The sequence below is a fragment of the Hemitrygon akajei genome, chromosome 6 (genome assembly GCF_048418815.1).
Source record: "Hemitrygon akajei chromosome 6, sHemAka1.3, whole genome shotgun sequence".
Lineage (NCBI taxonomy): Eukaryota > Metazoa > Chordata > Chondrichthyes > Myliobatiformes > Dasyatidae > Hemitrygon > Hemitrygon akajei.
The window spans coordinates 47,145,935-47,171,042 of record NC_133129.1 but is presented as its reverse complement, the minus strand read 5'-3'; the positions used below and the strand labels follow the sequence as shown (position 1 = coordinate 47,171,042).

Sequence of the window (25,108 nt, the reverse complement as noted above, 5' to 3'; positions counted from 1 at the left end):
TGAACAATTCATCCTTTAGCTCCACTCACTTAGAATTATAGAATTGTACAACATAGAAATAGGCGCTTCATCCCACCATGATTGTCTATCTGTAATACAGGTTGCCTATCTGTATTAATTTCTTTTGTCTACATTAATTCCATATGCCTCGATGTCTGTTCATTCAAACCTCTCTCCAGATGTCTCTTAAGAGTCATTACTGTACTTATTCCAACAATTAATTCTAGGTACCTCTACCACTCCAAATTTTATATTCCTCTCTTATGACAGCTTTTATCCTGCTTTACCTCAAGGAAAACTGATACATTCCATCCAATCTTTCCATATAGTGCAAACATTCCAACCCATGCATCATCCTTGTAAATCTTTTCTACGTTGTATTTTGGCCCTTTTGATGGAGGTCTTCCATGCTGCAGCTGAGTAGGCAGCCCTAAGTTTTGGGTCCAGTGAGGAAGAAACAAAATATTGGGTAGTATACAGTTTGAAAGGGAGTATGTAAATAATTCTGTTGCGCACAGTTAAAGCCCTTGTCATGTTACAGGTTTGTAAGTAGGTTATGAGTAGGCTTTTGTGTGTAAGGCGAGTTGCTTATTGCAGAATATTTAGCCTTTGATTTGCCCTGATCCACAAAATTTTGTGTAGTTGATCCTGTTTCTGATCAATGTGTGAGATGGCTATACTATTGAATGTCAGAGGTAAGTGGTTGAACACTTTGGTGGAGAGGTCTAACTCTTCTATGGCATGTATCTTTACTGCTTACCATGCCTGAATGTTATCCGTTTTGCTGTATGGCATTATGGACTAGTAAGTTGCTGAGAAATTACAAATGAACTGAACATTGTGCTATCATCAGTGTATATCAGCAATTCTGACATTGTGATGAAAGAATGTCATTCATGAAGCAGTTGAAGATGGTTGTGTTTATGAAGGGGGGAGATGAGGAGCTCATGCTGTGATGCCCTGACAGCTAGGTTGATTGCTTACAGTTAATGACAATCATTCTTTTGTATGTGATATGATTCCAATCATTGTATGCCCTTGTTATGTGTTGCCTTTAGTTTTGAGGTTATTTTGATGCCACATTTGTTCAAATATTGACTGATGTCAATAACAGTCACTCTGTATTTATGTTTGGAAATTCAACCCTTCGGTCAATGTTTTGTCCATGACTGAGATGTGGTTTGTTCCTGAGTGAAAGGCAAACCACTCACTCATTGATCAGGTTATTGGTGACTAAATATAATTTTGTTAGAACTGTCAATGACAACTTGCATCAAAAGTATATTGGATAGTAATCAATTAAATTGGATCTGTCCTTGGAAATGGAAGATGCAGTACCGCTTTTCCAAGTGGGTGGTTTAGATGCTGATGTCTAATTACTGAAAATTCTTGGTTAGCTCTGGAGTGCATGTCTTCAGATTAGTTTCAATGATGATCTTGAAAGGATGCTGATTGAATGTGGTTGCGTAAGTTTCACCCTTTGTGCACTGGTCAAGTCTACCATTGCTGTCATGGACAGGTGCATTGATCACAAATAGATCAAGGACATGGGCTCATTTTCCGTCTCTTCCTGGATGCTGTCTGGCCTGCTCATTATTTCTCTTTTATTACAGATTTCTGGTGACTGCTCTGTTCTTTCTCAGCTTCACCGTTGTAATTTTTCTCATCTTGGTCTTCACAACCTGTCATCTGGTACAAACCATTTGCATCATGGTCTCTTAGTCTTCAGTCTACATTAAACATTCACTTTGTTCTCTCCACCCTTTTCTATACAATTTGCAACATGTTTTCTAACTTGGCCTCGTTGAGATGAAAGGTCATCAACTGAAACAATAATACAGTTTCTTTCTTCGTAGAGCCGCATTATTTTCTTTCTAGAAACATTCCTCAGAACTTGTGTAGATAAATAAGTCAATACTTCATCCCATCTGCAAATTGGAATGTGGAATTAATTTTCTCCTAGGTTTACCTGAGGATTGATTATCCATTGAGCAGATGATGTTCTTTTCTGTTAGATATACGGAAATTCTAACAGGATGGAAAACTGCAAGTGAGAGATACAGTTTCAAGAAAAAGTCCGTAAACCCTTTGCATTTACCTGTTTTTCTACATTAATTACTTGTAAAATGTGGTCTGATCTTCATCTAAGTCACAATAATAGACAAGCACTGTCTACCTAAGCTAATAACACACAAACAATTGTACTTGTCATGTCTTTATTGAAAACATTGTTTAATCTTTCACAGTTCAGGCTGGAAAAAGTATGTGATCCCTTGTATTTTATAACTAGTATAACTTCAGCAGCAATATTCCTTCAGCAGCAATAACCTCCACCAACGTTTCCTGTAGTTGCATCATGCATCTCTATAATTCTAAGTTCTTCTTCTAAGATCTTTTTGAGAAAGCAGGCTCTTAGTAACCTGACTTTGTGTGCCTTTTTAATAGGGCAGGGCACCTCTATAACCCACACCTCCCATCTCAAATTGATTGGAATCACCTGATTCCAAATAGCTTTTGTAGACGGCAGTACCCCAGAGGTTCACATAGAACATAGAAATCTATGGCACATTACAGGCCTTTTGGCCCACAGTGTTGTGCTGACCATGTAACCTACTCTAAAAGCTGCCTAGAATTTCCCTACCATATAGCATTCTATTTTTTTTTGTAAGTTCCATGTGCCTATCTAAGAGTCTCTTAACATGCCTATTGTATCCACCTCTACCACTGTTGCTGGCAGTGCATTCCATGCACCCACCACTCTCCATGTGGAAAATCTTGCCTCTGACATCCCCTCTGTACCTACTTCAAGGAACCTTAAAACTATGCCCCCCCCCTTGTATTAGCCATTTCAGCCTTGGGAGGAAAAAGCCTCTGGTTATTTACACAATCAATGCCTCTCATCTTAAACACCTCAATCAAGTCACCTCTCATCCTCCGTCACTCCAAGGAGAGAAAGGCCAAGTTCACTCAACCTATTTTCATAAGGCACGCTCTCCAGTCCAGGCAAATCCTTGTAAATCTCCTCTGCACCCTTTCTATGGCTTCCACATCTGGTTCATACTTTTTTGAACCTAGGCTGTGATTGTTTAAATGGTGCACCTAGTATTGACGAGAAGATGTACATTTGTGTTGTTAGTTTAGGCAGATTGTGTTTGTCTCTTATTGTGACTTAGATGAAGACCAGACCACATTTTAGGAGTATTTAATGAAGAAAATCAGGTAATTGCAATGGTTTCACAAACTCTCTTGCAACTGTGGGTCCTAGTAAGTAGTCTTTTTCACAGGGCGGAAATGCCAAATAATAGAGGGCATATCTTTAAGGCAAGAGCGTGCAAATTTAATGGCAGTTTATGTAGCAAATATTTTTGCACATGGAATAGGAGTTGCCAGGAACATGCTGTCAAAGGATGTGATGGAAGCAGGCATGATGGCAACATTGCAAATGTATAATTTTGAAGTGCTAGAAGGGCCTATTCCTCACCATTTCTCTGAATAAACAAACATTTAAAAAGCATTTATATGGGCACATGAACACTCTGAATTGAGACATAGACCATGTGCTGGCAGATACTTATATTGTCTTGGCATGGTGATTGGCAAAGACATTATGTGCTGAAGCTCCTGTTTCTGTTCTGTACTATTGTGTTCTAGGTCAGAGTTCGTGGGTTGCTTGTAGTTATCAGTACGAGGAGATCTTGTGTTTCAGCCATTCTATGAATTATGCTGTCTTGTCCTAGATAAGTGTAAGATACTTGTAAATGATCTGTAGGAATGCTTGCAGGAATGTCAGATATCTTTTTTTTATATGTTCATATGACTATTTAGAGGTAATCTTTAGATTGAGGGGAATATATCAAGTAAGGAATTGGAGTCTTTTGCAATAGAGGAAGAATACTGTAATGCTGGTTTGTAATATGCTCCAAATGTGTATTCTCTCAGCACACCAAATAAGAGTATTTTCCTTGTCTGTATGTTTATCCTAATTCAAATTGCTCTAACATAGCTGAGCACTATTGGGAGGTGGCCAAATGCCTACTATAGAATTGGAAAGCAATGTTGTAGAGATAGGCATTTAAATATGTAAGGCTTTGAAAGATTGGTCCTTGTATGGACACGTGCGGTTAATGTAGACAGTTAAGTGTTGGCAAGGATGTCATGGACCAAAAGGCTTCTGAGCTATATAACTCTAAAGAAATTTCAGATCAGATGTTTGTTAAATGGTGATAGCAAAGTGGACTGGAATTGTAGGTTTCATTTACATTTAAGCTCTGGGAATTTGGACTTAAATGCAACTCCTTGGATTTATTGCTCTACTAAGTCCATTAGAATTTGTGACAAGTTCTAAAATTACAATTTTCATGATTAATTTGTTAATCTGAATCACCACATATCTAACTATTCAAAGTTTATTGAAGTAAATATATTATCAAAGTACATAGAATATATCACCATACTAACCTGAAGATTCATTTTCTTGCTGGCATTTGCAGTAAAAACAAATGTAATAGAATAAATGAAAAATTAGACACAAAGACAGAAAAACAACCAATGTGTAGAACACAACAAACTGGCAGACACAAAAAGTAAAACAAAATAATAAATAAATAAATAATATTGAGAACACATGTTATAGAATCCTTTAAGTAGTCTATAGGTTGCGGAATTGGTGTGAACCAATGAATTTTAAATACATTTCACTGCAATATGTAATTTGAATTGAGTTATTAAATGTGGATAAATCTTAAATTGTGGTCTTGTGCTTCATCTGTTGATTATACCAATTAAAGAATGGTTCCTATTGATACCGTGTATACAAATTTAAAAATTGGGAACATTGGAGCTTTATTTGTTAATATTTTTGATTGTATACCTTTGGAAACTCTTAATTTAAATACAAGTTGCTTTATATTTGTGTAACATTTGGATCTTTCCATGAAAAATTCCTTTCATTTCCTGAATTAACCTATATTAGTTAACTGAAAGCCACTTTTCATGTAGTTGGATGAATGTTTTACCAAGATCTATCTGAATTAACAATTCCAAAAGCTTAACCCACTTGTTACAAATTGCAAGTGAATTTCATAGACAACTTTAAGAATGACCAAACCAACATTTTCTTCTTGTACTTAATGAAAAATTATACAGGCATTAAAGACATTTTACTAGATCTCTAAATGAAGAACTTTAAAGACTAATTTGTGCTCTGATAGCATCCCAGTTCTCCTGCTACATATGTGATAGTGACAATATTTTATAAACTTCTCTGGGGGAAGGGGGGTGGAAGCTGAATTCTAATCGCAGTACAAGTCCTCTTGGCAGTGTTGGCTTTTGAATGCAGCTTATGGACCTAGTGAATCTTACAGAATGAGAAGTAATACTATTTCAAATCTCTTGTATAATATGAAATAGTGCATTTCTAATTACTGAATACTGTACTCTTAGAACTTATTTGCATTGGCTGGAGATGAAGAAGCTGAAGTACGAAAAAATGTCTGCCGTGCCCTTGTTATGCTGCTTGAAGTCCGAATGGATCGGTTGCTTCCTCAGATGCACAATATTGTAGAGGTGAAAACCTTGTTTTGTTTCACCTATTGTAACAGAAACTACACATTTTTAAGAATGTTAGTTTGGGTGTATTTAGGATATATTGAGATGCTGAAAGCTTCTGTGCTTCCTTGCGTTTCTGTGTAATCTTTTAAATTCCTTTCTATCTTTACTTGAATTTTCAGTGTAACTTTCACCCTGTTAAATTGGAACATAAAATGAGCATTTGATTTTTGAAACTATAATTCAGTTTCTACATATCACAGTTGCTTTCTAATATTTCAAAAATTACATGCAGCTTATTAAAATTACAGTATAAACCCTAAGCACATTTTCTTAATAACCCTATTATGTGCTTACTTTAGTGTGTTATATTTGATTGTTCCTTTCAATATTGTGACTTAAGTTCTGAAAATGAATTTTTTCTTTAACATGTCCAGTATTACTGACAGTGTTATTTTTGCTATAGTACATGTTGCAGAGAACACAGGATCAAGATGAAAATGTTGCATTAGAAGCTTGTGAATTCTGGCTAACATTGGCTGAACAGCCCATATGCAAAGATGTACTTTCTGGGCATATGTCATTGTAAGTAATGGTCTGATCAGCTTATTAGTACAAATATTATGCATGCTAATGTTTACATGTGATTTTCTGTTGGTGTAGGAGCATATTTTATTGAGGAAGAAATTTTGTACTACTGATATCTTGTGCACATATGAACAGACAACTATTTAAAATATTGCTGATTAAAGTGGGAACCATGATATTTTAGGACTTTTTTTGAAGGGGTGTGGACATGAGAAGGAAAAAAATAAGTTGTGTACACCACTGAAAGAGTTTGTGAACCCTTTGCAGTTACCTGGTTTCCTGCATTAGTTACTCATAAAATGTGGTCTGATCTAAGTCTAAAATCTAAATTTTAATTCAAAAATAAATGTAAAATTTATCGAAGTAGGATTTTATTTGAGCTAATTCAAAACTTTGTACATCATGTCACTTCAAAAGAGCCTGTCAACAATTTACTAAAAATTTAAAAACCAAAATTGTGAGGTTAAAAGGTATTCATCCACTTTGTAATAACTACACTAACTTTCCTCAGGTGCAATACTGTATACTACCTTACCAATTCAACCAATTTGTTGATGTAGAAAATTGGTGGATGATCTGTTTTTAATGAATTCGTCAGAATAAATACCCTTTCTGGAAGGTCTGTATGGTAGATTTTCAACAGATCAAAGCAAAATAAGACAAATAAGCATTCAAGACAAGTCAGGGAAATGATAAATGGAGAAGCAAAAATCAGGAGAAGGATACAAACCTATTTCAAAGGCATTTCAGTTTCTGAAATTTTAGTTTTTCATGCTTCACAATTTTCCCTGTTTTGGGGCTGTAATGTGTGTGGGGGGGGGGGGAGCATGTGATTGACAAATACAAATTATCAGTTAAATTGATCAACATTCCTGGTTGTTCACGTAAATGAGTATTACAAAGGGTTGGGGGCAGAATCCTTTTGCAAGGCACTATACATGTGGAATCTGATATTTCCAAGAGGTACTTTTGGGTAACAGGTGAATAATAGGAACTGTAGAGTGCACTAAATTTTCTGGAAACATTCAGGGGATCAGGAATTATCTGTGGAGAGGAGCAGAGATGATGTTTGATTGTTGGGTATTTCCCAAAGTACTGTGGGTTAAACCTGGCAAAGAAACTGTGGAAGAATGGACCCAAACAACATTAATTTACTGTATTTTTCTGGATAATGAATGAGAACCATTAGAGTAAAATGAAATGGTTAGCTTTGTCTAAGTCACCAGGTAAGCTGAGAAGAACGGGAAGACTTTGTTGCCTTCAAGTTTGTAAAGCGTACTGTAATTTTAATAATGTGGTGGAGCTGGAAACCAGATTGGCATAGGTGTAGGATAGAAGCTTGCTGGGAGAACATGGAATAGTTGTCCTTTGTGGGCTTCAAGGAGAGACGGATGACAGCTGGTTTGTGCACTATGGTGCACAGACTGCAGTGGTCTTCAGAATCTGATCGTTGTGAGGAAAGGTTAATGGAATTTGTGGAGGTCTGCATAGTTACTGGCCTTGGTTCAGTGGTTTTTGCTGATCAGCAGGCAAGTGGTGAGTTTTAAGGATTTCATAGTTCAAATATGGCACCAGAACAGAGACCCATTGCAGTTTAGAAACCTCACCCACCTTGCAATTGTTCAGAGTGTGATTGGGAATTAGAATCAAGTGGGTTTTCATTCTGAATATGCTATAGTTTATTGGAAAACAAAGATAAAGACTTTACATTGTTGTCAGTAATATGTGGAGTGAAATAAGGGCTCTAGCACGATTGATACTCTTTAATTAAGAGGATTAACAAAGGAGCTCAGTTTGTAGTACCCATGGAAAGTCTAAGAGATCATATCAGGACCATGTAAACACTGCACAGGCAAGAGGTCAGGATCAAACCCAGATGACTGTGTCCCTTATGACTGTGTCTGCAAGTGTGTCCAATTGCAGCCACAGCTAACTACCATATTGAGTTAGAGCTGTGGATGGGTTTACTATATATCTTGTTTCACAATGCAGTTGTTGTTTTCAGGCCCTCTTTTCTGCACTTAAGTTCACACTCCTTTCTTTAAAGCTACCTCAGTAAGACCAGTTATGTCAGTACATGATGCAACCTCAGTGTGGTCATTATTTATGTCACCATATTATTGTTTTGAAACCTGAGTGTAATTGAATGTATCTATTCATTTGTGAAGTAACTGGTGGGATTAGGGGTTTGGATTGAGGGGGATTCTTATTTGAGATGGATGTACCACAACATGCATACCAGCATGCAAGTCTTGCCTCAAAATCCTATTGTTCAGCAAATACAGCATCAAAACATATAATGATTTTGTTCTCTGTCCAGCATTTTGTAGCTTGTAGCAAATGTGTAGCATAATTACTGTGCCATTGTCTTTGTAGTTAAGTTTGGTCATTATGCCTCCGACTCTGAACACTATAAAAAGGTTTATCTTCACGTTGGAAACCACTTCACTTACACTAGGATTAGAGACTGACTTGACATATTTAATTGCTGAACAATACAGATTTTCATTAGTCTTAGATAATTATAACTTGTTCAGTATTTCACCACAAGTTTCAAAATCCTGTTAGTCTGTTGCATTGTTTGTAGTTTGTGTCCTTGCAATGAATTCTGCATATGAACAAATTTCATCAAGAATTGTTGATAATTGCAGGTTAATACCCGTCCTTGTGAATGGGATGAAATATTCAGAAATAGATATTATTCTTCTTAAGGTGAGTTTAAATATTAAATGTGAATTTTATTTCTTCAAAGTGCGAATTGTACATGCCAGCAGTTAAAATATGCTATGAACCTGAGTGGTCTTGAAGTTAAAGCCATAAATACCATCCAAATATTTTTATTTCCAGGGTGATGTTGAAGAAGATGAAACAGTTCCTGATAATGAGCAAGATATTAAGCCTCGCTTTCACCGATCCAGAACTGTTGCACAGCAGCATGAAGAGGATGGAATTGGTGAAGAAGAGGAAGATGATGACGATCTAGATGATGATGATACAATTTCTGATTGGAACTTAAGTATGTCTAAACAAAAGTGCAGTTTAATTCTCATTTGCCATATCTTATTCATGACATTTGATGATTCTAGTTTAAGTAAAATGATCTTGTAATGTTAAAGACAATATTTTATATTGGGTTCCAATATGGAGAAAATTTAAACTGCCCCCCACCCCCTTCTCGGGTATCCCAGGAAACCTAGCTCATCAGCCCCTCGCTAACAGCCATTGGTGATAAACCCACCTTTCTCCAGCTTCGTATGTCTAAGATGTACAGTTGGCTCTCCTTATCCGCGGATTCCGCATGCGCGAATTCAAAGAATCGCGAAAACCCGGAAGTGCTCTTCCAGCACTTGTTGTTCGAGCATGTACAGACTTTTTCTTGCCATTATTCCCTAAACAATGCAGTATAACAACTATTTTACATAGCATTTACATTGTATTAGTTATTATAAGTAATCTAGAGATGATTTAAAATATACGGGAGGATGTGCGTGGGTTATCATGCATCGGAATCGAAAAAAATCGGAAGTTCTCTTACTAAGTAAGTCGGAACAGGTACATCCGGTATTATTTAGCGTCAGTTAGTAAAACGTTTGTCTTAGTGTTTAGTATATATTTTGCCTTTCTATGCATATAAAACACTTAAGAACGTATGTTTCAGCGCCAGGCTCGGGAACGGAAGTTCTCGTGACTCGGGACAGATCGCTCCCTAGTGCGCTCTCCACCGTGCCGGGTTGATGTGGAGGATCAGAAACACAAAACCGGAAAACCTAATAATTAAACCACTGCGTTGCTTAGTAATAATTGTAGCTTTCATCGGGGCAGAGTCTTTCTCACTTTATCCTTTAAAATTGTTCCCATCATTTACCGACCTAGCCTAACTCTTTTCCAATGACCGATGCTGTTTCACCTCTTTCCGATCGCTTTATTATTTCCACGTTATTTTCAATTGTGATCGTGATTATTTTTGTGAACAGAAACACTGCGTGTTCAGAGCTCTGGCACTGGGTCCTAATGTCCACCGCTCTGAGAGAGGTTAAATAAGGTCTGGGGTTCTGCTGGGTCCTAAGATCCACCGGATTGAAACAGGTTGAATAAGGGACTTGAACATCCGCGAATTTTGGTATCCACGAGGGGTCCCGGAACCAATCCCTCGCGGATAAGGAGGGCCGACTGTATACAACTTTTGGTCCCACCATGTCCATGAGGTTGGGACATCTCGCCCACCCAAACCCGTTTGTGTGAATGTTGTGTGATTTACTGCCTCCAGCAAGAAATAACAGGTCGTACACCGCATACAATTTATAAAGAACTACATTTAAGAATGTTAATTAAGCAAACAGGTATTAAATGAAAGAAAGTAAAAAAACAAAAACGGCACGTTACTCTTAAACAGTCAAATGCACACTTAAGTTGGTGCTCATCTTGAGTTTGTCTGTCACTCGTGGTCTGCATGAAAGCACACACCGCCTTCCGACATTGCTCAAAATCCATTCAAACAAATGGGTCTCCCAAGGGAGTATTGGTTCTTCCTCCTTGAAGCCATTTAACTGCACAAAGCATCTTGTGCAACAGGGACAACATCCTCGGCCGTCTTTGTCCCCTGTCTTCTTCCAGTTCCTGCCAATGAAAATCTTCAATCCAGTGTTCTCCAGAACCTTCTCCCCATTCAACTATCCTGATTGGCTACAGCACATTCCTAAGTTGAATAACACGCCTCTTACCTGAGCTCAAACCCAAACGAGCTGAAAGCAGAACAGACTGCTGCTACAGAACTGCTAAAATGACATTCCTACAGCATAGCAGTAAAAATCTTAACCAGGGTATAAGACATATTTAGCTAAAGAATGCAAGAGTGATGGGAATTAACCTATTATCACAATTATTTAATTGTGCTAGATGGGTTCATGTTCCCCAGCTGTATCATGTTCCATGATACAGAATAAGGTCAATGTGTAGCATACTGAGCAAAGAGATCCTGTTCTTGAAACATCCTGATAGCCTTTTTCAGCTTGCCTAGTGACAAAAAATTTTTGAACTAATTTTGCATGTCTCTTATTTAAACATTCTAAAAACTCTTCAGAAAGATCTTTCAAAGGAATGGAGCTCCTTAAAATTCTACTTAAAATATAATGCAGTTAAATAACCTGATCAGTTAACTTTATTTGGAGTCAACAGCCCCATTCACATGAATGTGGTCACTTTTCATATACCAGTAAAATGTTTCCTTTCCTCAGCGTATCATTGCTGTTGTACTTGTTTGAGTAGTGAGTCAAGTAATGTACAGGTAAATGTGCTGCAGCTCATCATTGATTCCTGCATTTGTCAAGCATATCTAGATGCCTGAGAGGAGATGAGCTGAGCTGCACAGCGCTGTTAGCTAGGTTTTTGTTGTGGAATTGTTAGTTGTAAGTCAGCATGGTTCTGACTAATTAATGGGGAGAGGTTTGATATTACAGGCTTGATGATTATTTTAAACTACATCAGTTGACTATATCTGTTGCTTTCTGTACAAGCAGTATATCTTAAAGGCTGGAATTTGTATGATTCAAAACATCTGCCAAGCTACGGTATAGCATTTGTGATGTGCTCATATTTGGATATGAATTAGTTTTTTTTGAAATGTCATCTGCTGAGAAGTAACATTGGGAGCTTTTATTGCAGATTGGTGAGCAGGATCTTTGAGATTTTTAATAAGAGTTGCAGAACAGAAAGAAGTAATTTGTGTTTATTATGAACATTCAAAGCTCAGTAGTTCCTGTGAATTGAATAGGTTCCCATTATGTTCAGGAAGAGTTCTATTAGTTTGGAAAGCAGCAAATTTAACCTTTTTATTTAAAAAACAGATTCAAAGCCATAAACTACAGGTTAATTAGCTTAATGTATCACAGTGGAAATATTAGACTATTATTAACGATATTATTGAAGGGACTTTTAACATTCAAGGTAATCAAGCAAAGTCAACATGTTACGGCAAAAGGTTTTTGAAGTAACATGCTGTGTTTAAGGAGGAATTGGTGGTACTATATTTACAGAAAACATGAGGTGTTGCATCAAAAGTTGAATAAAAGCTTATGGAGTCAGAAAAAAAAATTGGCATGAATAACAGATTGTCTAGCTTACAGGGAAAGGAAAATAGGCAACATCATTTTCTTTTGCTGGCAAGATATAATTGAGTGGTGTTTCAGGATGATTGTTGCTGGGGACCAATGGTAGTGTATAAAACATAAAAACATTGAATTGCTTGTGACAGACTTGCTTGTGACACAAAGATAGGAAATTAAGTTGTGGAGAAGGCATAGAGATTTCCAGAAAATGGGGTGGGGGAAGCTTATGAATGCATGAATTAAGTACTTCTTTTGAAGTTTGTGGTAATGTGGTGTTATTATTCTTTCAGTTTTGAGTATTAAACTTGGTGTTGCTTCAAACCACACTCAATCTGTTATTAGGCCATAAGATGTAGGAGCAGAATTAGGGCATTTGGCCCATTGAATCTGCCCCACCATTTTATTGTGGCTGGTTTAATATCCCTCTCAACTCCATTCTCTTGCCTTCTCCCCGTAACCTTTGACACCTTGTTTAATCAAGAACCTAGACAAACTCCGCCTTGTGTATATCCAGTGTCTTGGCCTGCAGAGCCATCTGGCAACAAATTCCACAGATTCACCACCCTCGGGCTAAAGATGTTTTTCCTCATCTCTTTTCTAAATGAGTATCCCTCTATTCTGAGGCTGTACCCTCTGGTCCTAGACTCCCCCGCTGTAGGAAACATCCTCTCTACATTGTTTTATCCAGGCCTTTTGATATTCAGTAGGTTGCAGTGAGATTTTCTCCTCCTCTCCTGCCCATTCTTACAAATTCTAGCAAGAACAGACCCAGAACTGCTCACAGTACTCCCAAGATATACTCAGCTGTGCCTGATAAAACTTCAGAATTACATTCTTGCTTTTGTATTTTAGTTTTCTCAAAAGGAATGCTAACAATGCGTTTGGCCTTCCTTAGCGCCTACTTAACCTGAAAGTTAACCTTTGGGGAATCTTGCACAAGGACTCCTAAGTTCCTCTGCACCTCTGATTTTTTTAAGTTGCTCCCCAATTAGAAATTAGTCCACACCTTTATTCCTTCTTCCTAAGTGCATGACCATACACTTCCCTACATTGTATTCCATCTCCACTTCTTTTACCATTTCCTCAATCTAAGTCACAGACACCCTGCATTCTCAGCACTACCTCTTCCTCCACCTAACTTCATATTGCCTGCAAACTATCAATCTGTCATCCAAATCATTGATAATACAACTTGAAAAGAAGTGGTCCAAACACTGACCCCAACCAGAAAAGGCCCCCTTTATTCCCACTCTTTGTTTTCTGCTAGTCAGCCAATCTTCTATCCATGCTAGTACTTTGCCTATAATACCATGAGCTTCTATTAAACAGCATCCACTGACTCACCTTTGTCTATACTGCCTGTTATTTCCTCAAAGAATTCCAACAGATTTGACAGGCATTATTCAATTTTATCTTCTCCTTTTCAAATTGCAGGGTGAATTCTATAATATTATGATCACTGTCTCCTAAGGGTTTCTTTACCTTGAGCTACTTAATCAAATCTGGGTCAATACATAACAAAGCAGAATTGCAGTTCCCACAGGCTGCTCTTAAAAAGCTTTCTCATAGGTACTCTGCAAATTCCCTCTCTTGGGATCGAGCGCCAACTGGATTTTCCCAATCTACCTGCATATTGAAATCCCCCATGATTGTCACATCATTGACTTTTTGCATGCCTTTTCTATTTCCCGTTGTAATTTGTAGCCCACAGCCTGGCTACTTTACAGAGGCCTGTATGTAACTCCCGTCAGGGTCTTTTTACTTTTGCAGTTTCTTAACTCTACCCTCAAGGATGCTATATCTTGTGGTCCTATGTTGCCTCTTTCTAAGGATTTGATTTCACCCCAACCCCTCTGCTTGCCTGTCTGTCCTTTCAATACAATGTGTATGTTAAGCTCCCAACAATGGTCTTTCAGCCATGACTCAGATGCCCACAACATCATACCTGCCAATCTCTAACTGTACCACGTGATCATCTATCCTATTCCTTATATTCAGTACATTCAAATATAACACCTTCAGTCCTCTATTCATCACCCTTTTTGATTTTGGCCCCCTGTTGCACTTTAACTCTTCTTAGTGACTGCAGTTTGCACTAATTGTACACCAACTACCATTCTCAGGCTTATCATTGGTTCCCATCCCCCTGCCAAAGTAGATTAAACCTTCCCCAAAAGCTCCTGCAAACCTGTCTGCTAGGTTATTGGTCCCCTTTGCGTTCAGGTGTAACCTGGCCTTTTTGTATGGGTCATATCTTCCCCAGAAGTTATCTTAATGATCAGAAACCCTGTCCCTGAACTAATTCCTCAGCCATGCATTCACCTGCAAGTTCAACCTATTCTTAACCCTCCCTGGCACATGGCACAGGCAGCTATCCAGAGATTATTACCCTGGAGTAATTTGGAGTGCTTTTCAGCTTTGTCAGTTCTCTCTTCAGGACCTCTTCCCTTTTCCTACCTTTGTAATTTGGCTAAGGGAAATCACATATTTCTTAGGTTTGAAAGTAATTTGGTAAATTTGCAGTGAAGTGTTTTGTGCTTAAAATTCTGATGAATAATTGCATACAACTCTGTGACTGGGTCTCCAAAGAAAACTAGTGTTCCATGGAATATTTGGGTTAGGAACAAAAATCACTTAATTTGGACACTACCTGTTCCTCAAATAATAGTGTTTGAGAAATATTGAGCTTAGATTTATTAAGTAAACTAATGATATATTTAAATTACTGTATTCATACCAAATCTTACATATTGCAAGTATTTGTTAATTTCTTTTGTCCTATAAAATTATCCTCAGACTTTTTAAGATGACAATTCCTTTTAGATATATCAATCATTGGTAAAGTGTAGTTGCTTGATGTTCCAAATATCATTTTAATGAATAAAGACTTTAGTTTTAACCTTTTCTCTTGCCTAGCATATCCTCAGTGTAGCAAAGGAGGTTCATCACAACATGCTAGCAATGCTCCTCTTTTGGGAATATTCAAATTAAGGTCATTTTACTAATATCACGAGCTTTCTGTTTGAATTCATTTACTCCATGATGAAGACATTCTGCTGCTACCCCTCCATGATTGTCAGTCTCTGGTTTGGAGATTCTATATTTCTGGGTATAAATTTCAGGATTTGAAAAATAATGAGAGGAGCACAAAGTTATTTTTTTACTAATGAACTTAAAATTGACTTAAGTCGCATTTAAGAATGTGAAGAGCTATATGGCAGTAAATGGCATCACGTACTATGTAACATTATTTTATTTAGGAAAATGTTCTGCTGCTGCATTGGACGTGTTGGCTAATGTTTTCCGGGATGAATTGTTGCCACATGTTTTACCGCTGCTGAAGGAACTGCTGTTTCACCCAGACTGGGTGGTGAAGGAGTCTGGAATTCTGGTGCTTGGAGCTATTGCTGAAGGTCAGTAGGAGAATTAAATGCTGAAAATTTTAAATGGACTTCAAAAAAAAATGTCTACACATTGCGGTCTTTCCATCATGTAACTTGATTTGTGGAAAAAATATTTATTATAACAAATAATAACCTCTATTTAATGGAGGTGTTCTATAGTAAAATGTTATTTTAAAGTAGTGGTCGCCAACCCGTCGATCGCGATCGACTGGTCGATCTTTGAGACTTTCCCAGTAGATCCTGAAAAAAGAAAAATAAATACACAGATACTGTTGAGAGATTGTTTCCAGGTTGCAGGGTTTTAGTTCTGTTCTTTCTGTCCAGTGCGCATGAGTGTAGCTCCCCCGCCACACACTGGTCCCCAACCACCAGGCCTCAAGGAAGCGATATGCGTCAGCTGCACCTTTCCTCATTCCCTGTCACGCCCACTGTTGAACTTGAATACACGCGAGGTCATCAGTAGCCTAAACGCAGTGACACCCTCCCGCCAGCGATCACTGGTTGACCTTGGGTAACCAGCGAGAAGTGCCATTGCTTCTGGCCTGGAGCGTGGACAGATGCTAAACCTGTTTAGCATACCGAATGTTCGTGGGGAACCCGGTGCTAAAATATTCGCAGACGACCTAATTCGTAAGTATCAGAGCAGTTACCTCACTGCGATCTACTGAAAGTCATCCCTCGACAAATTTTTGTCAGCTGATAGATTCTACAAGGGTGCCCTGTCACACTCCTCGCTTGCTCGGTCGGTTGCTCTGTCCGGACTGCGACCACCACAGCCCCAGCACGGGAACAGCCGCGCCTGGCTAAGGTGTCTGGCGGTGGGCAGGCAGGAGGTTGTCTAATGAGGCAATGAAGCTCTCAAAACAGCTTCGGTACCTTGAGTTCAAGCACCCTGCACTTAAAGACAAACCTGTTGAGTTTTTTCCCAGCAGAAAAAAGGTAAGTGGGACAGCAGCTAAGTGCTGAGAGCCATGAAAAATAAATTGCTGAATTGACTGGACATAAGGAACCTGCTTCGAGTATCACTGTATTCCAGTCGTGTTTACCACCACCCCACACCCCCCCCCCCCACCCCCCAATCAGCCGGTCCGCAAGAATATTGTCAATATTAAACTGATCCGCGGTGCAAAAAAAGGGTGGTGACCCCGGTGTTCATACATTATTTCTACTTTCGGGTTGCGGGGTTTCACCTCCGGTCTTTTCTGCCCTGGTGCGCATGCGTGTAACTAATAGATCTGGGGTTGATCTTGCCTTTCACTAAGGCCGAGGTAGGGGATCTTGGGCTTAAAAAGGTTGGTGACCACTATTTTAAAGTTTTGTATTTTCAGCTATTGATTTTTGCCTTTACGTGTGTTTTTTCTCTTAATCTGGTGTTATTTCCATGAATGGAAGAACATTAGTGAATGAAACATTTAGATTTCATTATGTTGTATTGGGTTGTAGACTGCTTAGGTGAAATATAAAACAGTGTTCCTCCAGTTTATTTTGGTCTTCATCCTAGCAGTAGATGAGGCCAAGGACGGACAGGTCAGTGAGAGAATGGGAAAAGGAGATGAAATGGTTTGAAGCTGCAAGCTGATTGTTGGTGTTCTCTGAAGCAGTTATCAAGTCTGCTTTGCCTCACCAGTGTAGTGGAAGCCACACTGGGTGCATTGAATGTAGTAGGCAAGGTTGGAGGAGATGCTCATGAATCTTTTCCTCACCTGGAAGGACTGTTTAAGTTCCTGAATGGTGGTGAGGGAGGAGGTGTAAGGACAAGTGTTCTATCTACTGCAAGGACAGGGGAAGGTGTGAGGGGTAAGGGACAGACGGGTGTGGAGGGATGAGTGGGCCAGGGGAGGGTGTAGCTCTGCGAAAAGTGGGACAGAGTTGGGCGAAGATGTGGTGGCACTGCTTTGCAGCTGTAGAAATAATGAAAGATGAAATGCAGCATGAAGAAACTCATGGGATGAAAGGTAAGCAGTAGAGCTCTATCTCTGTTCTGTTTGAAAGCAGGTAGGTTGAGGGTAGAAGTACAAGAAACAGATGAGAGATAGGGCTCCATCAACCACAGCAGAAGGAAAGAGACACTTCCTGACAAAAGAAGACTTTTCAGATGTTCTATAACAGAAGATTTCATCTTGAGAGCAGATGTGCTGAAGACAGAGAAACTGGAAGAAAGGAATGGCATCCTTACTAAAGACAGGATGGGAAGAGTGTAGTCTAAATAGCAGTGAGAGTAGGTTGGTTTATAATAAATATTAGTAGATAGTTTATGTCCTGAGTTGGAAACGGTGAGATCTAGCAAAGGGAAAATGTCAGAAATGATTCACGTGAATTTGAGAGCAGAGTGGAAGTTGGTGAAGAAGGTAATAAAATTAAGTTTTGAGCAGATGCAAAAACCACCACAGAAAGAGCTGTGGAGTAATACCTGGACGTAAGACATCAGGTTCTGAAATCTGGAGCAACACTCATTCTGCTGGAGGAACACAGTGGGTCAAACGGCATTGGTGGGAAGAAAGAAATTATTCTGCTTCGGTTTTGTCAATTTTTGGTTCAAAATTTACCTTAGCCATTCATACTCATTGAAAGGATTTTCCTTTCCATTTTCATGAGCCTAAGTAAAATCCTTGTGCTGAATTAATTTGGTTTTGTTTTGCTTTGTCATTTTTATTACTGAGATTGTTTACTCTTGCACTGTTACAGTCTTCCCCTTCCAGATATATTCTGGTTATCTTTACCCTGCGCTATTGCTTTCTCCTCTTCACCTTTTGGAAAAAGTTTCTCAACTGAATCCCTTTAAGTCCTTTTTTTATTGTTAACTGTGTAAGCTCAGTCTACATGAGTTTGGTGAGTTAGGAAAGCAAAAAAAAAGGACCCCTTTCTCTTCCTACCCCCTGCCCCCGTGCCCAACAAGTATTTTGCAGCTATTCAAGGGTATCTTTACCCCTCCCTCCATCTCAATTTGGCTGATACCATCACCTCTTGGGCTTTTCAATCTCTCCTTGTCTACATTATATCACATTACTTCCCTTTGTCACCACCTTTTCCCATTTCTAGGCAACTTTAAGTATATTTTATTTTTGCTGTTCTCAAATTCACTGAACTGAAGTAGTTCTATTTTCCTCACCACGGACTTTTCCTAATCTTCTAAGTATTTCCCCATGATCTTCATTTTCAGCAGTTGGCCTATGGTTTAAAGGAGCCTGCATGATTGTTACACTTCAGTACTCAGCTGTGTTCAACTTGCAAAAGCTATTTAGGAAATATGGAAATATTCTAAGTTGCTTGTATGTTGAAAAGAATATGATGTTTAAAAGTTGTTTTGATACTGGTGAATCAAAAATTATCTAGATAACAGTGAGGTTATTGGGGGGGGGGGGGGGGGAGGGACATCATGGTAGATTTGCTTTCCCAAAGAGCCTTTTAATTTTGTTTTGCAGGTTGCATGCAAGGAATGATACCTTATCTGCCAGAACTTATCCCTCACCTTATTCAGTGCCTCGCTGACAAGAAAGCTCTTGTCCGTTCTATTACATGTTGGACCCTCAGCCGCTATGCACATTGGGTAGTAAGTCAGCCCGCAGACACCTACTTAAAGCCATTAATGACCGAACTGCTGAAACGTATCTTGGACAGCAATAAGAGAGTACAAGAAGCTGCCTGCAGGTTTGTTACTTTTTCTGAGTGCCAATCAGAATACAGTGGATTCTGCATAATTGCAACACATCAGGACCAGTACAATTTGGCCCAGTTAAGCGGCTGCCCCAATTAGTCAAAGTTTCATGAAATAGTTAAAAAGGTATAAAAGACAAACTGCAGTTTAACTGAGTAACTAATTGTGTATTAAAATGAAATATGCAGCAAATTAGAACACTGCTAATACTACGAAAGTATTATAGAAATGTTATTAGTTCCTAATAGTTATCGACAGAGGAATTCATCCGTTGTACGCTAGCTACCGTGTTCTTCTGATTGACTATTAATGAACAAACTCAGCGCAGACACCTAGTGCAAATAATGGACTGCCTTCAGACAATGCTTTCGATGATTGTATACTTCAAGTCTTCATTTCCATTGTAACATTCAAGACAACTGTCATACCTTCAAATTCTTTGTAGTTCGTAACTTAATAATTTTCGTTTTCACTGTCAGCCGTTTCTGGCATCTCTATAAGTTTGAATGCTTAACTGTAGTAAGCAAAACTGCTCTGAATAGTCTTGCTTCTTATTTCTCACTAACTGTCAGTGACAAAAATCACTGCTTTTTGAGCATAAACAAATGCAACATGCACTCTTTAAAAACTATTCACTCTTAAGACCATAAGATACAGGAGCAGAAGTAGGCCATTCAGCCCGTCGATTCAGCTCTGCCACTCAGTCATGTGCTGATCCTGTTCTTCCAGTCATCCCCACTCCCCTACCTTCTCACCATACCCTTTGATGCCTTGGCACAGTGTAGTGTCTAACAGCCACAGAAGTGCATGCACCTGACACTTGTTAGAAACTATTTAGCAACAGTCTTCTGTCCCAATTAGCAGCATAGTGGCAAATAGAATCCCAGCTATTTTCTCATTCTTTTTAAACTTGTGTTGTCCCAAATAAGCAGAGGCCCCATTAATCGATGGCCCAATGAATCATCTGTGTTTAAATTGTTTTACAATATTTCTAAGGAGTGTATCTTTGTGGAAGAACCAGTAATTGTAATTATCCTAGTGTTATATAAATATACTCTCCATAGGCTTTGTGCTCTGTGGTGTCTGATAACAAATGGTGGCTTCAATTTTGAGTTGGTCTGGTTTTCACACCATGATCTAACTTTTGCAGCCACTTGTAATCAACTACTTTTCTTTTTGGAAGGCTAGCAATGTTTATATAGAAATATTTGAAACTGCATTTGATTTGTTTGAAATTATCTCATTAGATGTCCGGACATTAATTTTGAGAGAACTAAGTATACATCAAGGATGTAATGCTGAGACTTTATAAGTCATTGGCCAGACTATATTTGGAGTATTATGAGCAGTTTTGGGCTCCATATCTAAGAAAAGATGTACTGACATTGGAGAGGGTCCAAAGGAGTTTAATGAGAATGATCCTAAGAATGAAAGGGTTAAAGTAAGAAGAGCATTTGATTGCTCTGATCTGATATTCATGGGAGTTTAGAAGAATGGGGGCAGGGATCTCATTAAAGCCTACCAAATATTGAAAGGTCTATCTAGGATCAGAATTGGGTTTATGTTATGAAATTTGTTAACTTTATGGCAGCAGTACAATGAAATACATGATAAATAGAGAAAAAAAACTGAATTAAAGTAATACTGTATATATGTCTATTAAACAGTTAAGTTAAAATAAGTAGTGCAAAAAAAGCCAGAAATATCAAAAATAATGCATTAATGTTCATGGGGTCAACGTCCATTTAAAAATCAGGTGGCAGAGGGAAAAAGTTGTTCGCTTCTCCGAATGAGTCGCTGAGTGTATGCTTTCAGGCTTCTGTACCTCCTCCTTGATGGTAACAATGAGAAGATGGGAATGTCCTGCTTGGGGTGGGGGGGGGGGAGGTGTCCTTAATGTTAGGACGCTGCCTTCCTAAGCCACTGTTCCTTGAAGATGTCTTGGAGTGCGGGAGTCGAGGACTAGAGGGCACAGCCTCAGTACAAGGATGTCCCTTTACAGCAGAGATGAGGAATTTCTTTAGCTAAAGGGTGATAAATGTGGAATTCATTGCCAAGGATGGCTGTGGAGGTCAATTTATTAGGTATATTTTAAAGCAAAGGTGATAGGTTCTTAATAGTGTCAAAGATTATGGAGACTATGCAGGAGAATGGGATTGAGATGTAAGTTTGATCCATGTCTTATTGCATCTTTTAACAATTTAAGCAGAACTCGAGCATTTAAAAATTGGAGTTATGGATCATTTATTTGATAGTGTGGTATATTCTATCTAAATGTACAGTGAGGACAGTTTCAACAGTTGGCAATTGCATGGTCATGTAATTTAAAATTATCTGCCAACTGTAAGCACTGAATATATTGACAGTAGCATATGATGTAGTTGAGAATTTCACAGAGGTGTTACCTGCTGCATACAAGTCTATCTGAATTTTTTGTAGAAAGCATGGGACATAAGGTTTAACTCCCCACTCTTCTGAGCTCATCCTCCTAAGTCAGCCTTTGGGAGGTAAGGCTGGGGAAGGAATTCAACTCCCATCGTCGCTGGAAACATTTAAAAAAAATCCTCGTATTTATAGACATTTAAAATCTGCTAATGTTTTGCTCTAATTAAAATAATATTGAAATAATGAGAAGCATGCTTAGAAATGATGAGGGTTAGAATAAAAAAAAAAGTAAATGGATACTGGTTAGTTTCCTGCAAATAGTCAGGCTGAGAATCCCAATTCCAATGAGGATTCTGATATTCTGCCAGGCCTGGTTGGCATAAGAATCAGAATAGGTTTATTATCAGTGCAGAGATATAAAATAAATCATGTAAGAAAAGGAATACTGAGGTAGTGTTCATGGATTAATCAGAAATCTGATGGCGGAGGGGAAAAAGCTCTTTCTGAATCACTGATTGCGGGTCTTCGGGATCGATGTACCTCCTTCCTGAAGGTAGTGACAAGAGGGCACGTCCCAGATGTTGAGGCATTTCAGAGATGGATTTCTCAGCTTCCCATCCAGTATTACTATTCAACTCCATGTGAAGTTTGGTGACTAGGATCTGTTTTCCATTCTTCCTGCAAAGCTGTGATTATGCCTAATGTTGCTGAGCACATCCAACACAATTCTATCCAGTATTTATGATGAGAAAATCCTCATTGATCAACTCCAAAACAGATGGGTGAATTATGCTGGAGCTGGATCCAGTCAGTAGATTACATTGCCAGCACTAGTAGACTTCACTGTTATTAGCCACAATTTGTTGCATTTTTCTTGTGGAAAAAGCTGGTAACTAGATTGTTGCCTGGTAATCTTATAGTGGGTGAATTGGCAGCATTTTGGATCAAAACCTTGCATTAGGAAATTAACTAGCTGGATTTTTAATGGAATTATGCCAAATATATTTTTTGCACTTGGCCATGTCCTTTTTGCAGGTTAGTGGGCTGGGCTGTTACTGGATTCTATGAAAGATCCCACAGATTATGTGTGTATTTTCCATTTACTTTCAGGACTAAATTTCCTGTGGTGGCTAATGGGTATTCTAGTCCTCTGCTCTGAAATGGTGGCTACATCCAAACAACGTTCTAAATGCCTCGTTCCCAACTCTGTTCAATTTGCTGTATTTGTGCGCATTTTTTTTTAGTAAATCCACAGTAAGAGGTGCTTCCTGGTTGAAGTTGGAACAAAACTCAAGGGGATACCAAGTCCAAGCCTTGGTTTTAAAAGAAGAAGTTTTTTTGATGGAATAGTACTGCAGGATTTGAATGCTTTTTAGTATGTTGTGTTTTTGTGACTTTGTGGAGTGCTTATGATGTGAATCTTGAATTGTAATAAATAGTATGTGTGACTGATTTTTAATGATCTCTTAGGGAAATAGTTTGTCAAAAATACAAATAATTTTTTTTTGCTTTCCAGTGCTTTTGCTACCTTAGAGGAAGAGGCCTGCACAGAGTTGGTGCCATACCTTGGTTATATACTGGATACACTTGTTTTTGCTTTTAATAAATATCAGCACAAGAATCTTCTTATTCTGTATGATGCTATTGGAACCCTTGCTGACTCGGTTGGACACCATTTAAATAAACAAGTAAGATAACTGCTGCAACATGGTCAATTCCCTTGAATCATTACTCACCTGGAATCTCACCTCCAAATTGTTGCAGTGATTCTAGATTATTAAATATTTTCTGAATAGGTCAAACGCTAGCTATCACATTGTTTAACCTACCCAATTTTAGAAATTCCACTTCAAAATGGAACTTAAATTAAAAAGGGCGTTAAGTAGTTTATAGTTACTTATGAACAGAAAGTGATGTAAAAGAGAAAAAGATTGGATCAAAAGAAATAATACAAGTCAAATAAAATCTGAAAGCTTATCCTAGGTGTCATGGAGCATTGACAATAACTTATGCAGTTTTCAGGAAAAAATATCACTATACTTGAATAGAGATATTGCAATATTGTTACTGTGTATTTATGAGGGATGATTGATATGTTCGTGGCCTAAGGTAGAATGAGTCAGTTTTAGAAAACCTAGCACATTTATTTTTCAACATAGTTCCCCTCCTACATTTACACACTTAGTCCAGCGGGCGTGGAGCATATAGATCTTGGACCTCCAGAAAGTGTCCACAGCAGGGGTGATTGATAAGTTCGTGGCCTAAAGTACAAGGAGATGAGTTATACAGCTTTTGTTATATGCACATGAGTTATTAGACAAAGTTTGAAGTTAATAACTCATCTCCTTCTACCTTAGGCCACAAACCTATCAATCACCCCGATGGGTTATTAACTGATGAGTTATTAATTTCAAACTTTGTGCATAATCACTCCGGAGTTGAACTGCACGTGCATGTAACGAGAGCTGTATAACTCATCTCATTCTAAATGTGCTAGGTTTTCTAAAATTGACTCCTACTTTAGGCCATGAACTTATCAATCACTCCTCGTATTTAGTCTTTATAATCAGATGAATAGTCTAGCTTCTTGCCCTGTCTTGTATTTTAATGTCAGCAAGTTTTGATGAGACTTCTGGGTCTGAGGAATTTTTGATAACTTAATGATTTCCATGTTAAACTTAAATGGTCTCTGGAAGTTGGTCCAGGTTTATCTTTGAATAATAAAAAGAAAAGTGATGGTCTCGTTGTCATAAGAAATAGACTGATATTGTTCAGGGCAAACTTCGTGTCATAGTTTGAGCTTGCCAATTTAATGGAAGTTGTTTGTGCAAATGATTTACTGTATTTCATTAGAGAAGTAAAATTAATCCTTTCTTTCTTACAAGGAGTATATTCAAATGTTGATGCCTCCACTCATTCAGAAATGGAACATGTTGAAGGATGAAGACAAAGACCTTTTCCCCTTACTTGAGGTACATGAAGATTTAATGTTTAGTATCAAGAATATTGATATTAGAAGTGGATTTTCCTAAAATGGATAAAAAGGTCTGGAGTCCACAAGAATGCTACTGGTTGCTTCCTAGACTGTGTTGGCTTTACATTTGTAATATTAATCCCTTTCTGTTCTGTTGATTTTGAAATGTTTTTCATTTGCCTTCTACCTTCCATTTCATTTCATGGCTCACTGTCTTTCTGATTTTTCTTGCTGTTCTTTCCCATGTCTAAAACTTTTGAAGAACCCTTATAGTGAATGTCATTATCAAGTACAACTCTATGATGTGCCCTGTATTTTTTTTTCTTGATTAACAGTGTGGTTAGTTTAAAAGTTCTGTATATTCCCTGCTTCCTGTCCTTTATTGTGCTCTTTGTAACATTATTGAATCAGTGTAATTTGTCTTTATTTTTCCCCCACATGTATTTCTCTC

At 38.2% G+C, this 25,108-nt stretch overlaps 1 protein-coding gene across 2 annotated transcripts in view; it reads left to right on the top strand.

The window, feature by feature from the left end:
- tnpo1 (transportin 1) overlaps positions 1 to 25,108 on the top strand; it is a 148,067-nt gene that overhangs the window by 95,084 nt on the left and 27,875 nt on the right. For both annotated transcript variants that reach the window (XR_012099241.1, XM_073048327.1), the window contains exons 9-16: positions 5,443 to 5,565; positions 6,014 to 6,132; positions 8,787 to 8,847; positions 8,983 to 9,151; positions 15,500 to 15,652; positions 19,066 to 19,291; positions 23,200 to 23,371; positions 24,569 to 24,655. Coding sequence is in view for 1 of the 2 variants with exons in the window: in XM_073048327.1 (XP_072904428.1) it covers positions 5,443 to 5,565; positions 6,014 to 6,132; positions 8,787 to 8,847; positions 8,983 to 9,151; positions 15,500 to 15,652; positions 19,066 to 19,291; positions 23,200 to 23,371; positions 24,569 to 24,655 (1,110 nt within the window). In the remaining variant the exon portion in view is untranslated. The remainder of the gene's footprint in view (positions 1 to 5,442; positions 5,566 to 6,013; positions 6,133 to 8,786; positions 8,848 to 8,982; positions 9,152 to 15,499; positions 15,653 to 19,065; positions 19,292 to 23,199; positions 23,372 to 24,568; positions 24,656 to 25,108) is intronic.